At 40.9% G+C, this 17,929-nt stretch overlaps 1 protein-coding gene and 1 long non-coding RNA gene across 3 annotated transcripts in view; one reads left to right on the top strand and one right to left on the bottom strand.

Annotated features, from left to right (window-relative positions):
- The window catches only part of LOC147324854 (uncharacterized), a 5,345-nt gene extending 4,320 nt beyond the window's left edge, over positions 1-1,025 (bottom strand). The window contains exons 1-2 of one of the 2 annotated variants that reach the window (XR_015130232.1): positions 447-1,025; positions 189-321 (exon numbers count right to left, since the gene is read on the bottom strand). This is a non-coding gene — a long non-coding RNA (uncharacterized LOC147324854). The remainder of the gene's footprint in view (positions 1-188; positions 322-446) is intronic. The other variant, XR_015130231.1, reaches the window with a different exon arrangement.
- Positions 308-17,929, top strand: LOC147324853 (disintegrin and metalloproteinase domain-containing protein 10-like). The gene is made up of 16 exons (XM_086298964.1): positions 308-496; positions 2,506-2,656; positions 4,607-4,725; positions 4,888-5,046; positions 5,579-5,679; positions 6,822-6,962; positions 7,967-8,059; positions 8,143-8,326; positions 8,784-8,947; positions 9,057-9,240; positions 10,772-10,922; positions 11,023-11,206; positions 11,314-11,422; positions 11,546-11,766; positions 11,870-11,996; positions 14,756-17,929. The coding sequence occupies exons 1-16, from the start codon at positions 430-432 to the stop codon at positions 14,953-14,955; spliced, it is 2,355 nt and encodes a 784-aa protein (XP_086155090.1). The 5' UTR covers positions 308-429; the 3' UTR covers positions 14,956-17,929.

Below are 17,929 nucleotides of genomic sequence, written 5' to 3'. Positions count from 1 at the left end.
GGGGTGTTTCACAGTTTTGCATAAAGTGGCTTCAACAGTGAATGTTTATGTAATATTAATGTAAAATCATCTGCAAATGTACTAAAAGCCCTGTAGCTGAAATAATTGAGCAGTTAAGTAGTTATGCTGAGAAAAACTGTAGAATTTTCATGTTTATTGATGTGTGCATATATTTATATATTACACACATGCAGACAGAGAGGGATACGTATGACACTAGATCCGAGGCACACTGAGTGTTGTAATGTATGCAGGCCTGGTGGATCATGGACGCTTCTGGGGGAAGGGATGCCAGGCTATCCTGCGTCTGACGTCACGGCGCTGGAGAGAGGGAGAGGAGGCGATGTGAGGAAGCTGCAATAAACACACAGGGCGTCTGCGCCTATCTAAGTAGGACAATAAAGTGAAAACGGCATCAATGCTCTAACAATGGATTTGTCACATACCCTTCTCCTTAAAGTTTTCCTCTTCGTGTACTTGCTAAACTACACCCAAGGTGAGTGAGGCGGTTTCTGTCGGAGCAAATCGAGTTGTGTTGAATCCATGAAGCAGCGAGCGGAGAGGAGCAGAAATCCCGATAGCCTGCTAGCTACAGAAGGGATCAGCAGGGCCTGCTTGTTATGAAGAGGACTGCACCCTTTTTGCCGTATTACTTCAAGGCGACAAATCACACATAGCTTAAAAGCGGACTCGGATTCGCGCAGTCGATTGAAATAAACGGACATTGGGGAGTTACGTCCGTGTGTTGTCACCGTTTTTTATCGCCAGCTTTTGGGTGAGGGTTTTGTTGTTACCGTGCGAGCGGCGCCGACAGCCATTGTTATGAGAAGATGGAGATGCCGACTGTTAAAGCAGCGTTAGCTCTGAGCTAGCTGCCACTTTAGCCGCTAATTGTTCTGTCATTATTTAAAAAACAACAACAACAGTTTAGCCCCGAAAATAACCTGTGTTCAGTGTAAAAGACACAAGTTTTCGCATTTTGCTGGCATAATTTTGTCTGCAGTTTTGCTCCCTGTCAGTGGTGTTTTAAGTCAAATCAACCTGCAGTCAGTATTTTAATAAAAAATAGTTTTTGTGTGTGTCTATGTGCGTGTGGGTGCCAAATTGCTCTGTGTAAAATGCAGTATTGACGTGTAATGCACTTCTGCTATCCTACCACTATCTGCTATATGCCGATGCTGTGCTTTTGAATCCTAATGTTCTCAGCTAAATATAGGAGTCATATACACAGATACATATACAATTACACAGTGGTTTTTGCTTGCAATGCTTCTTTTATTAATCTAATCTAGTCTAAACTACAGGAAATCCTTCATGCCTAACACCACAATACTTCTTTTTATTTATTACAATGTACTCAAGCTATTCATTCACATACCTGGATTTCCGCTTGATTTCTTTTTTCTAATTTTTACTTTCTGATTCTGATTCATTATTATTATTTTTTGACCTATGTTGTTTTTGGCTACTGTAACACAGCAGTTTTCCCAACTTTTAAGATAAATTAAGTCCAACTTGTCTCATATTTTCCTATATTTAATGTTTCTCTTTGATTAGTGTTTTTGAAGTGTATCAATCTTGGCTCCTCACATTTTCTTTATGTTTTGTAAGTCTTTAGAAATTAATTTATTTCAGAGATATAGTCATGGCCTTCACTTCTCATAGTCACCTCAATGAAAAATTTAATGTTACCACCTAAATATTTCATACCGCACATGAAAAGGGAAGTAGCTGAAGCCTGGTCTACTTATCCATCTTTGTTATAATGTTGCACAGAATCCTGTAATTTATGGCTCACTAGTCAGGCATAATTACCTGCCAGAGAAGCCTAATTACATGGACTCTGTTTACTAAAAAAGCTTCTCTCTCTTTTTTTTTATATGGAGCAGCGATCTGACCTTACACTGAGGAAAGTGGTGTATATGTATGTGGAAAACATGCCAACATTCATTGGGGGAATAGATGCCATAAACAAAATCAATCTAGAAAAACCCATTTTTGTTTCAGTGTGAAACAGTGGGCAAAATGTGTGGAGACGGTTAAGAATTGCTTTCTTTCAAGCCCACTACCCAGCCTTCTGGTGACGAAATAATTAAGCGGTGACGCTGTGGGCTGTCGTTGAGAGTTAGTCTAAGGCTGCCATTCATTTGGCTTAAATAGATTTTAGTTAAAACCCAGAACATACTGATTTGCTGTCTGTTTCCTGTATTGTAATCCTGCCTGTCAAATATTGTCCAGATTATCCGCCTTACGGGCATCTAAACCACCCTAACATGAGCAGTGCGTCAGTTGTTTACAAATGTAGCTTTTGTACATATTCTTTTGAGTCTTTCTGTTAGGAATAGTTTGTGTTACCAACTAGAATCGCATCCCAGTTTCTAATGAGTAGGGAACGTGTTTTTTCTTTTTTCAATTGCTGCTGTATGTATATATTTGAGGGGGGGGAAAAACAAACATGCACGCATACCTTTCTTTAACAGATGTTCCTTCGTTCTTTTCACACAGGACACTATAGAAATCCCCTGAACAAGTACATCCGCCACTATGAAGGCCTGTCCTATGACACAGAGCTTGTGCACAGCAAGCATCAGAGGGCCAAGAGGGCACTCTCTCATGAAGACAAGTACCTGCATTTAGATTTTCATGCCCATGGAAGGTTCGTGCACTTTCTTTTCCTAGATATTATCCAAAGGTAAAGTCTGTCTGCATCTGTTTTTCTTTTTTTCCCCTTTCTCTTCATGTATCTTTATTCATTTGTCTGTTTATTCATTTGCAAACACCGTCCCGTGTACTTGTGCTGTTTATGATTAAAGTTGGAGGTCTTCTGTGTTGGGGGATTTGCAATTTTATTGAAAGTTGTTTTACAAAATCAAAAACATACGCTGGTGCATCATGTTAGGTCAGTGTTCAGAATGGATTTTTAATGATCACAATTATTTTCTGTGTGGGTTTTCTGCTCTCCCCTGGAGCTTCAGTATTCCTTGATTGGTTGAATTAACCGGCAACTACTCTAATGTTTGTTTAATTGCTTAAACTAACTGTGTTGGTGGGATAGAAATGGGCTATTTAAAGACACAAACCTGAGCTCAAAATAATTGCTGTTGTCCAGGTGTTCTTATTCCCTGCAGTTAAAGTGAAACTGTGCATGTATTTGTCTGTGTTCGTTAGCTCTGTGATGTATGTGGTGTTTCATGCTGCCTGAGTGGAAACCCCTCCAAATATCGTATATGGGTTGATACTAATCGTCCTTGTCATGGTTCTTTATCTAATATTTCGAGGAGGTGGTGTTGTGAAAAAGCATCCATGACAAAGTCACGACCATCTGGCTGGGATCTTGGCAAAGGCAGTTTGTTGCCCTTCCTGTAACAGGGCCTGCTGTTTCTAAACTCAGATGCAGCTTAATAGGGAAGCGTATCATAAGAGCAAGGCGAACTCCGAAGGAAGATGTCTCTTCCTTTAAAAAAAAAAAAAAACCCCGCATCATATTCTTTTCCTTTTGAATTTACGACAAAGCTAGAGAGAGAACTCCTGATTCTTCTGTTTAATTTGCAGCACACCACCTGGCTTTCCTTTTTGACATTTGAACAAAATGTCTTGTGCTTTACACTAACAGCCACTAATAGTACAGTGAGGATGCTTTTAGATTCATATGCAGTATAAGGTTTGCGTCTAAAACGCCACCAGTTCTTAGGTTTTTAGTTCAAAGTGCTGGGGCAGTAGTTTCCTTCACACAACTTTGAGAATTGCCCTATTTTTCTGTAAATTATGGCTCTCTGTGTTATTTTCTCATGGAATCCCAGACTGAGTCCACGTTGATGTTGTGATCACAGTGTGGGAGCTTTACCATCTGTTGCAAGACTCCTTGTTCTTGTCGCCAAAGAGCGGACTTTGACTCTTGTTGGGGTTTTTTGGGCCCATTGCCATCCTACAGAATAAAGATTTTGGACCTCTCACATGCCTCCTTAATAGGATTGAGCAGTGGATAACATCCAGAGAGCCTAAAACCTTTGCAGAGTTCTCTATGTATCTGAAACAGCCAATAAACATGTTAATGTACCGCAGAGTTTTCCCCTGAGATTCCTACAAATGCCTAATGATTCACTAGGCATTGTGCACATTGCAGGATGTATTGTTTGCTATTATATTAGGCTTCAGATCTAAATTTTACAAAGGCTTTGTGTTTCGTCTGTTCACGGACCTAGAGAACAGCAACTTTCACACAATGCGAGCGTACAATAAGAGCACTGTGTAGGTGTTCCATGAAATCCGAGGTTTACTGTAACATGTTTTTTTCCCTCTCCATATGTTTGAACTACAAAAAAACACAGCACTGTTGCTAGATGCCCTAATTTCAAATTTTCTGTTTGGTCTCTTACAAATTTAAATGCTACAGTTTTGCATCTGCAGCAGAAAACGGCGTATTTGGTGGGTTTTTTAATTTTGTTTTTCTCTGTGAACGCTCTTGCTTCGACCCCACCCCCCCTTTTAATTTGCAGGTTCATTTTTAGAGAAGGCTGGGTAAATGTTGCTCACTTCCACTACTTAAGGCCAACTGCAGCTCCTCTCCTGAATCTGAAGGCCTTCTTTTTTATCTCTTTGATTTCAGGCACTTTAATTTACGAATGAAGAGAGATACCACCTTGTTTTCCCCAGATTTGAAGGTAGATGTTTCAGGTGAAGAGATTCCATATGATACCTCTCACATCTACACTGGAGAAATCTTTGGTAAGACTATAAATTTTTCACAGTTGTTTAAATGTGTCACTACAGTACTGCTGCTCTAGGGGATTTTTAAAATAACTGTTGGCTTTGTTTTTCTCAAATGCAAATGCACCCTCTTCTGTGTCAATCTTCTGATGCTTATAATTGTACGATTTGGACTCCCAGGCGAGAAAGGCACATTGACTCATGGCTCCATTGTGGATGGTAAATTTGAGGGTTTTATTCAGAGCTACCATGGCACTTACTACGTGGAGCCTGCGGAGAGATACCTTGAGGACAAAGACGTGCCCTTCCACTCTGTCATCTACCATGAAGATGACATACGTGAGTCCCTGCACCTTTAGCCACGCAAGTACTTTGACAGGCTATTATCCCGTGATCATCGAGTGTGTGTTTAGATATGTGCGTGTGTGACTGGAAAGTGCGAGGTTAGTGCTGCCGAGCTGATGGAGGCAGACTGGTGTGATAGGCCCCCCTGGGGAGCGCAGACACCTGGGGTGTTCATTAGCTGAGTAACACAATCTTGCTCTTGGGTACTGGCTCATTTCAGCAGGCTTTGCAATGTTGATACTAATAGTGAGCACCAAGTACACTTCACTACACTTGCAAATCATAATTTCACATCATCTGTGTACACATAGCGTGTGGCTGAGGGGCAAATTAAACATAATTGTGAGAGGAATCACTAATGAGAGCGACAGGAAAGTAACTCACACAGCAAAGCTAGGCTCAAGTGACGTGTAAGTACTTCCATTAGCTGATCGTGAATAGCGCCTGAAATAGTGACTCACGGGGTTAAGTAGCTAACATTGTCTCCCATAATCCTAACAGTGTTGTGTCTGTCTCTCTCATACAGACTACCCGCACAAGTATGGCCCAGAGGGAGGCTGTGCCGATAGCTCTGTGTTTGAAAAGATGAAGAAATACCAAACCTCTGCCGTGGAGCAGCCCCCTAAGGTTAACTTCACCACACACTACAATAAACCCTGACAGGGTTTAGTGAAGATCTTTGAGGATATTTTATGGTACTACTTAGTCAGGGTCAAAGATACCTAGAGATGTCTTTTTAAAGTCTCTGTGCCTGGTTCTATGTTGTAAGTTATAACCATGTAAGTGTTAAACCAGTATAGTCACAGTTAAGATTTGTCACTTTATTATTAATATGTAATTTTTTTTTATATAGTTTTGCATATGATTGTTATTTCACAGATTTCCATAAATTGTATTACGACACGGTTTAGTTTGGCCAGACGATCATCTGTATAAAAGTTCACCCGTTCATTTGTTACCGTTGTAGAGGAGTGGGAGCAGGATTACTCAAAAAGTTAAAGATTTAACTGCATGAAAGATTTTCCAGATTTCAGGCTTGGCCCACATTGCAGAAATGAATCATTCTTGGAGTCAGTTCAGATCTCAATCCAGGAAATTTTGGGGAAAGATTCTTTATCACTGCAAGATGGGCACAGTTAGACATTTCATCATATCTTCACAGATCAAGTTTAGCGTCGCGTTTGCGACACTAAACTTCAGATTTAGACATCCTTTTGGATTCAGAAATATGGAAAGCAGCATCTAAGCCTCACGTGTATTATTATCACATTCAAGTGATGGACTCAAACAGGACGACATAATGTTCAATTTGGTACCTGACAATAAAATGTAACACTTTATCTCAAGCTGTGCCTCTTAGCTCCAATCCAATCAGAGATAGTAGGCAGTAATAAAATATGTCTGTGTTCAATTTAAACCACATTAACAAAAAGCATTAGTTTGATTTATCGGTTACTTCTGACTCACTTGGTGTGACATGTCACTGCAAAACTCTGTGACCGAAAAGTACTGAACACCTTAAAACTGAGATAGGTGTCCATCAGTGGCAGTGGTCAGCCTTTTCCCTCCACCCTGTATGTGACATAGAAAGCACATATTCCTCTGCAGAATAGAGCTTCATGAACATACTGCAGCTGAAGAACCACAGCCTAAAAATACCGGACATTATTTATTTACTCTTTTTACCGTTTTTGTTGGAAAAATCTTTTAAATATGTTTTATTTAACTGTGTGTTTCCTGCTCTGCCTCTTCCGTCTCACTCACACCAGGAAGTCCACACTGATCTGGACACCCAGCTGCTGAGGAAGAAGAGGATGGCCCAGGCTGAGAAAAACACATGTCAGCTTTTTATTCAGACCGACCACCTCTTCTTCAAGTATTACAAGAGTAGAGAAGCTGTCATAGCGCAGGTAACGCACAGGAAGTGACTTGGTATATACTACTCTTAATACTTTCTAAAGCCTAGGAATATATTGATAAGAGAAATTGTCCACAAAGTACAATTTCTATGGAGTTGCGTTACGGTGTAGGAATTGTCATATTTTGGCAAATCTATTATCATTTTCTGGGGAGAGTTATACTAAGACATTAGCACCACTCAAGCACTACCCATTAACTACTGCGCTCAACTAATGAGAGTGAGGCTGTTTTCCATTTTTCCTAATCTGTATGCTAAGCTAACTTAGTATACAGGAGGCTAGCAGCAATAGGAAGATATTATTGCCAGCAGTAGCTTATTATTCGGTCTACTCCCTTTATAGTTTACACGTTGCCACTTCAGTTTTTCCACCAGCTTAAAGCCCCCAGTATAACCTTGATTACATGATCCTTTTATGTGCGCGGTATTCTCCTGAACGATAGGTGTCGCAGGTGTCAGACAATACCTCCACATCAGTGCTGATATAGTGCTGTTCTTTTAGGTTTGTTTATTATCAGAAAGTTTATTCTTGTACCATCTCCCTCTCATCGATCTGTGACTGTCAGAGATTCTGTATTGATATGTCATTAAAACGGTGGTATAAACCTACACGATCGTAAACTTGCCTCTTCAACCCGGTGGCAGTGGAACAATGCGTCAGGTTACAAAAATAAAGAGTTGCAGGAATGGCTACTTGCGACGGCAGATGTGACGTCAGTTTAATGTCAGTGTTGTCGTACAGTGCCATTTGACAAGCCACCGCATGGGTAATGTCCTAGGTCAGTGCCACGCCTGGCATAAACACTGATTTTTTTTTTTTTTTTTTTTTAATGCAAAAACCACATATAGCCAGTTGAATAATGTATTCTGTTAGCTGTTGTTGTTAGCAATAGAGCTACGTACAAGCAGCTCTTGTTAGTACTTGTACCATCACATACGGCGTACTTGAGTGAAATGTCAGCTATTAAAAGTATGAATACCTCGTACTTCCTTCAGATCTCCAGTCATGTGAAGGCCATTGATGCCATTTATCAAGGCACAGACTTCATGGGCATTCGTAACATCAGTTTCATGGTGAAACGGATCCGGGTGAGTCTTTTGCAGATCGGCCGCTTTTGCATTTTAGGTCTGTTCAGTCTTTCCTGTGAACCAGTTGTCTCCTGTCTTCGCAGATCAACACCACCAATGATGAGAGGGACAAGTCCAACCCATTCCGCTTTGCCAACATTGGTGTGGAGAAGTTTTTGGAGCTGAACTCGGAGCAGAACCACGACGACTACTGCTTGGCTTATGTTTTCACTGACAGAGATTTTGACGATGGGGTGCTGGGTTTGGCCTGGGTGGGAGCGCCCTCAGGTATGCAAATCTTATTCTTGTGATAAGCAAGCAGTCTGTGTCTTGTTTTTACAGAAAGGTACAAAAACATCATTTTTTTCACATTCCTTAGCAGGAATTTGTCCTCGCAAATGTAGACTGAAGCTCATCAAGCAGGAACATATTTTTCTTTAAAACTGTCGGCAGATATTTGTTGCAGTCTGTTTTAACTCTACGCTGGGGTTGATTTGAGTTTTTAATTGAAAGCACTGCAGTTAAATTGCAAATTTGCTGCAGTAAAATGGGCATCTTCTCTCAGTAATGACAAACAAAATTTGTCTTCAGCATGTACTGTAAACATGATGATGAAGTATGTTTTTAAATAAGGCCTCCTGTCACTTATTTGAATAGCTGGTGTTAAATTAATCACATTCACTCTCTTCATTGAGCGAAATCTTTCCGTATTTAGTTTGTTGCAAATTGTGCCTTTCCTTCTCAGGGAGCTCTGGAGGCATCTGTGAAAAAAGCAAGCTGTACTCAGACGGAAAAAAGAAGTCTCTCAACACTGGTATAATCACTGTACAGAACTACGCCTCCCACGTACCTCCGAAAGTCTCCCATATCACTTTTGCACACGAAGTAGGCCACAACTTTGGCTCCCCGGTGAGTGCCGCATTTATGCACGGTGAGAAGGAATTTATGATGCCTGTACTCTTTGTCCCTTTTTTTTTGCTTTTAATCTTTGATTTTCTTTCTTCTTCCTCGCTGCCAGCATGACTCTGGATCTGAGTGCACACCAGGGGAATCCAAAAGCCAAGACAAGAAGGAGAAGGGCAATTATATCATGTATGCAAGGGCTACATCTGGAGACAAGCTTAACAACAACAAGTTCTCCCTCTGCAGCATTCGCAACATCAGCCAGGTGCTGGAAAAAAAGAGGAACAACTGCTTCGTCGGTACGTTTTACTGTTTCTGTTGGATCTAGGGCCTCGATCTTAACTCGTGATCCGGGTTAGGGTTCTTCTGATGGTGTGGAATATTTTTACCGCAAACTCTTAATTAGTGAAAGAATTCAGGCATCCTGAGAAGTTATTGGCTAGTATCAGCTTAGAAAAGCCAGCTTGGCATTAGTCCATGGTATTTTTGTACAGTATTTGGCAGACTGTGGAAGTAAACCTTGTCATCTTTTTTCTTTGTCTTTTTTTTTTCTTGCCAGTTTCACACTTTTGAGTCAGTAGAACAGCAAACCGATGCTTCAGAAGTCACTCGATTAATTCACCATGTGATTGGCGTGTCTAAAAAATCTTCTTGTTTTGCACAAGCTGTTCAAAGTGATGTGCATCTTGGCTGCACTGATATGACTGAAAAATGCTTTAGCTTTTCAGACACTGCCTTAATACACCCACCCACAAACCGACGTTTTTTTGGGTTTATGCTTTTGGCTCTTTGAAGGGTCCTTTTCTATTTTTCTTTTTCTTTTTTTGCCCCAGCAACTCATTCTCTCCAGAGCAGCATTCAAGGGTTTGGTGTGCATGCACGCTCAGAATGAGCCTTTGGGGGATGAGGGTCCACTACCGTCAGCATGATTTGTGTACACAGTGAAGGAAATTTTTGTGCATTTTTGTAATGGTTCAGGCCTTTACACAAAAAGCACTTTGCAGAAAAAAAAAAACCCCATGAAATTTAAAATTTTTAAGAAGCAAACTTTTATTTTGTTAAAATTTTGCACACAAAAAAATGTCTCCTCAAAAAACACACTATGGGAGTCAAAACATGGAGTCGACATCAAGTGATGATCAAGCAATGACGAGTTGGTCCTGATGTTTGTAGATGTGAAAAGGAAGAATCTGAGTTCATCCAGTTCTCAGGAGAAGACAGCAGCAGGAAGAATTTCATGGTTTGACCCACGAGTTGAAGCTGCATCACAACCATTTTCCTACATACCGTCAGTCGGGCAGTTTGAACTCTTGTTGGCAGAGTTGGGACCACATCTGATCGATTGACCCGGAGCAGCATCTAGTTGTGTGTCTAAGATAAAATAGTATTATTTTACTATTATATTATCATTGTATACTCAGTAGCGGTGCACATTTTGTGCTGCAATTACACTTGTTGCCAAATGCAGAGGTCTGATCCAGAAAAATAAATCCAGCAAATTTGTCCAGCAAGTTGCACAATCCTGTGTAAGGGTGCATTAGGAATGGGCGAGTCCAAAAATATTTTTAAAGCACAAAATGTTCGTACAATTATTATTCGTCTGGTGTAAAAACCTTAAAACAATCAAAAATCTCAATGTGTAAATGTAGAAAAAAACTGGGGGACAATTTTTCATTGTCACACCTGACTAGGAGAAGGCGGTTTTCTTCTACAGAGCATCAAAAAGTCTGTAATTCATAAAAACCCTGATATTATTTAATAAATGTCTAATTTAAACTTTGAGCTTGGTCCGCAAAGGGCTCAACACTTTTTTTCTTTTTCTCAAAACAGAGTCTGGCCAGCCCATCTGTGGTAATGGTATGGTGGAGCCTGGTGAGCAGTGCGATTGTGGCTACAGCGATCAGTGCAAGGACAAGTGCTGCCATGATGCCAACCAGCCTGACAACAAGAAGTGCACATTAAAGGACCATACAGTCTGCAGGTAGAGGGCGATTTTTATTTTTCAGTTATTTTAATATCTCTTAAAGAGGGTGTTCTCATGTTTTGAGTCTTAACTCGGCGCTTTTCTCTTCCCCAAAAAGTCCCAGCCAGGGTCCTTGTTGTACAAGCGAATGCATTTACAAGGCTCGCGGTGACAAGTGCCGAGAGGAGTCGGAGTGCGCTCACCATGGCGTATGTAAGGGCGACAGCGCCCAGTGCCCCACGTCGGAGCCCAAGGCCAACTTCACCGCCTGCCACGGAGAGACTCAAGTCTGCCTCAACGGGGTGAGTGGCTGAAGAAATCACACCTTGAAGAACTGGTTGTCATAGCAACACTGTACTCATACTAGCAAGTGTCTGATCTCGCCTGTCCTCGTGCTCCTCCTCCGCAGGGCTGCTCCGGCTCCATCTGTGAGAAGTACGGGCTCGAGGCGTGTACCTGTGCCAGCCAAGATGGCAAGGATGAGACCGAGCTTTGCCACGTGTGCTGCATGGAGAAAAGTGAGTCATTTACCCTTTCTCACACCTTTTACAAGCAGGCTCTTTCTTTTATAAATATACGGGTGAGTTTTGTCTTTTTTTTTTCTTTTTTTTTTTTTAAACTGGATTTGTCTCTCTGCACAGCAAATCCCAGCACATGCAGCAGCACAGGATCAGAGCGCCTAGCTCGTTTCTTCAATAAAAAAGTCACCACGTTGCCAGCTGGCTCGCCTTGCAATGACTTTAAGGGCTACTGCGATGTGTTCATGAAGTGCCGACTGGTGGACGCAGATGGGCCACTTGCCAGACTAAAGAAGGCCATCTTTAACCCTGAGCTGTATGAGAACATCGCCGAGTGGATTGTGGTACGTGTCGACATCTTGATTGTGAATGATTAGTTAGTATGTGGGGGGTCTTTTTCTATTCTGTATTTGATTGAGCTTGATTTGAGCTTCATTTTCATCCCAGGCTTACTGGTGGGCAGTGCTCTTGATGGGTATCGCCCTCATCTTGCTTATGGCTGGTTTCATTAAGATCTGTAGTGTGCATACTCCCAGCAGCAACCCCAAACTTCCACCACCCAAACCACTTCCAGGTGAGTCCAGAAGACTAAAAAGAGACCTCGTCTAATAAGAGCGTTTAGCTGTTACGCATTTTCATGAAATATTTTTAGATAACTTACCTGACCACCCAGATGTTTTAAGTCACATGTCTGCAGTTTGCTTTCAAACCTCCTTTAAATTTGAATGTGACATTCAGTGTTTTTTGGGGGTGGGGGAGAGGGTTAAATATCATTTTTATTCAGGCAGGTCAAACCACCGAGAGAAAGCTCTCTTTTACGAGGACACTCTGATTACAGTAAATATGAAAGCTACTTTTAGCTCCTGCCTTTTTCACAACGGGTTGTCACAGCGGGTAGCTCCGCATGTTTGATTTGGCAGATTTTTACGTCGGATGCCCTCGCTGTGTCTCCTCCCGCGATCAAACTGGGGAGCTTTTGCTTGCTAAAAGAGTGTGTAAACCACTACACTACAGGGACACAAATGAATAAAAATACAGATATATTTGTAAAAACCTATTTATTATCAGGCTGTAAAGTAAAATTAATCATGCAGTTCATGTTATCATTTACGGGCTTATTAACAATTTATATGGGCAGTGCTGTGAGAACAGTTTCCTGAGAACACTTACAGATTTGATCTGAGCTCCTAAACTTGATCCAGATTAAACTCAGATTGAGCTTTGAATGTTCACACAGGCTAAAAAGCATCACATTAAATCCACTGTACTGTGTGCCTTGTTAACCTTGCAGCCATACCTGTGAATGAGAGCAGTGTTATGATTACTTACTCTTAGAGTTTCTCTACATGACTTTGGTTTTCTCACTGCATCCTGTGCTGTTGCGCCTAAGGGTGGTCATGGCAACTGATCTACTTGTTTAAATGTGAGAGAAGAAGAAAGTGTAGTTGAATATTCTAAAAGGCATATTCAAATTAAGCAGAGTGTAATGGGTAAGGTGATGTAACATCAGTACAAAATGTTTGCATGTATTTAAGAGCAGTTTAATGACATTTTCTTTGTTAAGAGTATTTTTGCAAGTTGCTGTTTTTTGCCATGTTGTACACACACGCTACACGTTGATAACATTAGCAGCCCAACTTTCCTAAAGTTGTTGACGTCTGCAGTCAGAATGGGGTTTTGCTCGGCTCCACTTGAGTGCTGATCTTCCAGCCTACGTGCAACCGTTTATTTTTCTAGATCAAAGGACCACAGATCGGTCCCTCTAGCTTGTTTACAATTAGCTTCTTTCTGCTGCAGCTACAATTAGTGGCAGGTGGTTTCTTGAAGTCTTGGACAGCAAAGCTAACCGCTGACAGTAAATAAAATAAATCATAAGTCTGTCGGTATGAGCTGACAGAGAGAGTGTGTGTGGGTGTTCTGCCTCCGTATCTCCTGCTGTGTCCTACATGTGAGAAAGACCAACTTTGGACAATGTCTTTACTTGATTGTTAAGAACAAGGGTTTTCAAACCTTTGATTACCAGGTGCGGGTTCAGGGTTGAAGCCTACAGAGGAAAAATGCAAACATCAAACACTTTGATTGCTTGTATCTTACACATATATAGGACGTTTATGTTGGTTTTTGCCATTTTTGTACTCTTTCTATAGTATTTTCAGTCAGGCTCTAATAAACATTGTTTAACACTTTTATTGGACCACCTGTCATAAATACAAAAAAGCACAAATATTCAAAAAAAAATCTGTCAAACTTTATGTTAAACACAGTCTATAAGCACCTCACGCAAGATTTGTTTGCTGATTTCTCCTCTGCTTTTAATGAGACTCTTTTTAAACTTTTAGATTAGCTCCTGATGCTGATTTTAAACTTTCTCACTGAAAGAGTCCAACAGGTCCTCGTTAATGGACAAATATCCAGTAGGATTGTGTCAAGCTCCCGTTGATCTCGGGGCTGTGCTCTGTCACCCCTTCTTTTTATTACGTACGCCGACAGCTGCAGGACGCCGTACGAGAACAGGTTTATTTTTGTGTAACTTTTATTGTTTGTTTATTGAAAGTCTTTTAACATCTTCTTTTATCTGCTGGTTCAGTATTTTGCCTGTTAAGGATGGAAACTCTCTCAGTCATAATGTTAACACCTCCAAAATCACTGGGGTCAGATTTGTGCTCACTCTGGGAAAATCAGGTGATAAAGAAGGCAAAAGACGTTGTTATACATTTTTATTTTTGGACCTCATTGTTGTCGATCGCTGCGTTGACATGCAACAGTGTTGGTGATAAGTGGTTGTGTGAGTAAGCTGCGAACAAATTACCCTTTTTGGGGGAATAATAAAGTTAATCTGAATCTGAAATCTCCTTCAAAATAAAAATGACTGAATTCACTGAACGTTTTTATATCTGAACTTGGACTTTTCTAAGAAGTCAGAAATTGGTCAAGTTTAACATTACAGAAACATGAGAAAACTAATTAGGTAATTACTAATGCTGCTAATTTAGTACAGCCATGGCATAAACCTCACATTGGGGTCTAATTTAATAAATTCCTTCAGTACCGCGGGGTCATAAATGACATCACCCTGTAAGATGAATGCGATGCAAGGTAGGCCCATTCACTTGCAGGGGTCACTCTTTGTCCGCTGTGAAAGAACAGCTGCTGATACTTTGTGATTTTTTTTGAGTTTCCCTACATGAGAGATGACAGATGTGAGATAAACACGTCATCCTTCATCACACTGCAAGACCACCAGCTTAGGAACAAGTGCTGCAGCTGAACAAAACAAAGCTAGGACGATACTCGTCTTTCTTGAGCCTAAGTTAACTCTCTTTCCTCTGACAGGGACTTTGAAAAGACGACGAGCGCAGCAGCATGCTAGCTCTCAGGTGCAGCATCAGTCCCAGCACCCGCACGGCCACAGCGGACACGGGGGCCACGGCGGCCAGCGGCAGGCACAGAGGCAGCCTCAGCGCCAGGCACAGCCCCAGAGGCACCACCGTCAGCCCAGAGAGAACTATCAGATGGGCCAGATGAGACGCTGAGACCCTGCACCCAGCTCCCCCCTGCTCCCCCCCCAATGCCTTGGCTCCTCCTTGTGCCTACAGAGGGAAACAAAAGCGTCACTCCATCCAAAGAAACGCCTGACATGGTTGTTAGTCATCATCATATCCTCCAACTACAGACAAAACAAGACACGCGAAAAAGAGAAAACGCTATTCAGCAACTCGATTGGCTCTTTGTGGAGGGGACTTGACCATCAGCCATTTCCACTGCAGTGCGATCTAGCAAATTTTTTTTCCCCATCGTTTTTTCTTTTTTTTTTTCTTTAAGGAGTGCCAAGGAGTTAAGGAATCATTTGTAGCTTTAGTTCATTCTGTGGTTTGTTTTGTTTTTCTTTTTTCTTCATCTGCAACATCTTCTTGAGTGACAGGCTCGTAGCTGCTGGTGAACTCTCTTTTTTTTTTTTTTTTTTTTTTTTTCGTTCTTTTGTTTTTGTCATCTTAGCCAGGAATGAGAGACACTCAGTGGGGATTTGCGGCACTTTTGTGATTTCACACATGTCAAACGGCAAAAGACACAGGCTCCGGTCTCTCGTGCAGACGGTCTTCTGCATGTGATTGTAAATATTTAGTGTATCATAAGTGAAAACAAACTATTTCTTCTACTGTAAATGTGTAATTCTTCATTTTTTTTTTGTTTTCTTTAATTTTTCGGTTAGTGCTCTCAGGATTTTTAACACATAAATGAAAGAATGACAGTTGTGGTGAGTTCCTTGGATGCTGCCGTTGAGGATTTGACGCCATCGAGTTCTCTCAGCAGTCCAATCAGGTGGATCTCTCTCACTTTCATGAACTCGCTAGGTTTTGATTTGCTTTTCTTTGAACAACAAGGTCGCCATATCCCACGTTTTAGGCCTTCTCTGTTCAAGGTCCCTTTATTTCACCATTTTTTTTTTTTTTTAATTGTCTCGCTAACATCATGTCTTGCCCCTGTTGTACACCAAATTGGACGAGGTCAGAAACAGAAGGAGAAATCGCCTAGTTTGGTGCAACCGTTTACTGTCTGTTTCTTTGTTTCTTTGTTTTTAATAATAATGAAGAACGAATAACCACTAACTGAAGCTGATGTTGATCCTGCCTGTTCAGATATGAAGTCGAGGTGAAGAGTGAAGGCTGCTGTGGCGTAGTGTAGAAGTGAGAGTGTATCATGTTACAGAGTTAGTTTACATGAGTGTGGAAATAAATTTTAAAAATGACTTAAAAAAAAAAGATGGAATCATTCTATTATTCTTCAGATAGCGAAACTAAGAAGTTTTTAATGTGGGCATGCAGACACATTTATTAAATGTGACTATTAATTGACCAAGGTTTGTAATGTTTGTATGTCACTCAACACGATTTACTTTGGGCCCCCGGAGCAAGCGGTGTAACGCAGCAGTGTTGTCACATTTATTCACCAACACGTCCCTCAGCGGGGTCACTGCTTCCACGGGAAACGAGCTTCTGGTCCAATCTCTCATCTCAAGGACTGAATTCCCCTTAAGAGCTCATGAGTGCAGGCCTCAGAGTTTACATGAGCGTGCCATAGAACTTTTACGGGGCAGTGCACAGGTTTTCCTAAAATCCAGGAAGCACCTGCGAGGTTTCCACTTTAAAGAGAATGAAATGAAGGCTGTGCGATTCGACCTCAGGTGTTTTCTTCCTCTCTTCGCTGCACCAAAGGGGCATCTTGGAAAACCAAGTTAATCACAACACTCACTGGAAGGATTTGATCATGTAATCATGACATAGTGTGTTAAAGTCCTGTCATTTCATTTACCAGGCAGACATTTCGCCCGACGGGATGCTCCAGCAACGACGCGTTGCAGATTTTTTTTTTTTTTTTTTGCATTAAATGCTGTGGGAGGACTTTCTGTGCTCTGACTTCATTTTTATCGTGGCATTATGGCTATACTTTAAATGCATGCGGTACTAATCATAACTAATATCTATCTGGTCATTACAGCCACACATGTGCTCTGGAGGGGACGCGACAAACATAATGACACCTCACGGTTTTCCGTTCACGCGACAGATGAATCGAGCGGGTCGACGGAGTGTTTTTTTTTGTTTGTTTTCCTTTTCTCTGTACAAAAATTGAGCTCTTTTTAAATCTGATCTCCTGAGCCACGTCTCACCTGTCAGGGCCCGGAGAACTGAACCTGTAAACTTGTACAGTACTTGGGAAAATAATCGAATAAAATTTGCGTTTCATTTGAAAAATGAGAATTACATTTTTGATACATCGGTTTAATTTCTTTTTTGTATCCTAATTCCAGAGTAAGTTGTTTTAAAGATGTTCATATGTGACAAACTTTCCTCTCTTCTAAGTTATTTTCTGTTCTTATATGTGCTTGTTGAACTGGAGTTTGCTTACGATACTTTTCTCCACCGTCATCAATGCTTAAAAACAATTCAGTGTGATGGAGTCAATGTTACATTCTCATTTTTGTCTTTGTTATCCTGTGGCATGGTTTGGGTAGAAGAGCAGAAGAATAATGCCTGTAAATTTCCTTTCTTTTTAATTTCGTAGTCTTGGTAAAGTTTTTAAATAAACGTGCACTGAAAAATGTCCAAATTGAGTTGAAAATGTTGTAGGTGACGTAGGCCGAAAGAACACATGATTAAAAAGTAATACTACTGTCTGATTTTAATGTTCACTGTGTTTTATACAGTATCGGAAATTTTTGTTCACTTTGAACATTTTTACTAAAAAAAAAAACAACAACAAAAAAAATTCAAATTGTATTGTGCAAAGAGATGTAATTTTTTGGAGTACTTGAAATGCATTAATTAAAAGACTCATTCAAAATAAAATAGACCCCTGTTTGCTGTCTGTAAATGTGTGCGTGCTCTGGCTCTTTCTCTCCGTGTGAGGCAGTTTGTTCTGAGGACTGTGCAGCCAGATGTTTAAAGGGCCACTCCCCCTGATTTAACACATGAACCGTCATTTGCATTGGGCTTGAAATAAATGGAA

Source organism: Aulonocara sp. 'chitande type north' Nkhata Bay, linkage group LG7 (genome assembly GCF_057382095.1).
Source record: "Aulonocara sp. 'chitande type north' Nkhata Bay isolate Kocher_YH1m ecotype deep benthic linkage group LG7, A_spYH_male_GT1.1, whole genome shotgun sequence".
In the NCBI taxonomy this organism is placed as follows: domain Eukaryota; kingdom Metazoa; phylum Chordata; class Actinopteri; order Cichliformes; family Cichlidae; genus Aulonocara; species Aulonocara sp. 'chitande type north' Nkhata Bay.
The sequence above is the reverse complement of the archived record's forward strand: the minus strand, read 5'-3'. Positions and strand labels throughout refer to the sequence as shown.

Excerpts from the sequence above, each read along its gene's own strand:
- LOC147324853 (XM_086298964.1), top strand. The coding sequence starts at position 430 with ATGGATTTGTCACATACCCTTCTCCTTAAAGTTTTCCTCTTCGTGTAC. Across the intron at positions 497-2,505 it reads CTTGCTAAACTACACCCAAG|GACACTATAGAAATCCCCTG; the intron begins GTGAGTGAGGCG and ends CTTTTCACACAG. Across the intron at positions 11,767-11,869 it reads ACATCGCCGAGTGGATTGTG|GCTTACTGGTGGGCAGTGCT; the intron begins GTACGTGTCGAC and ends TTTTCATCCCAG.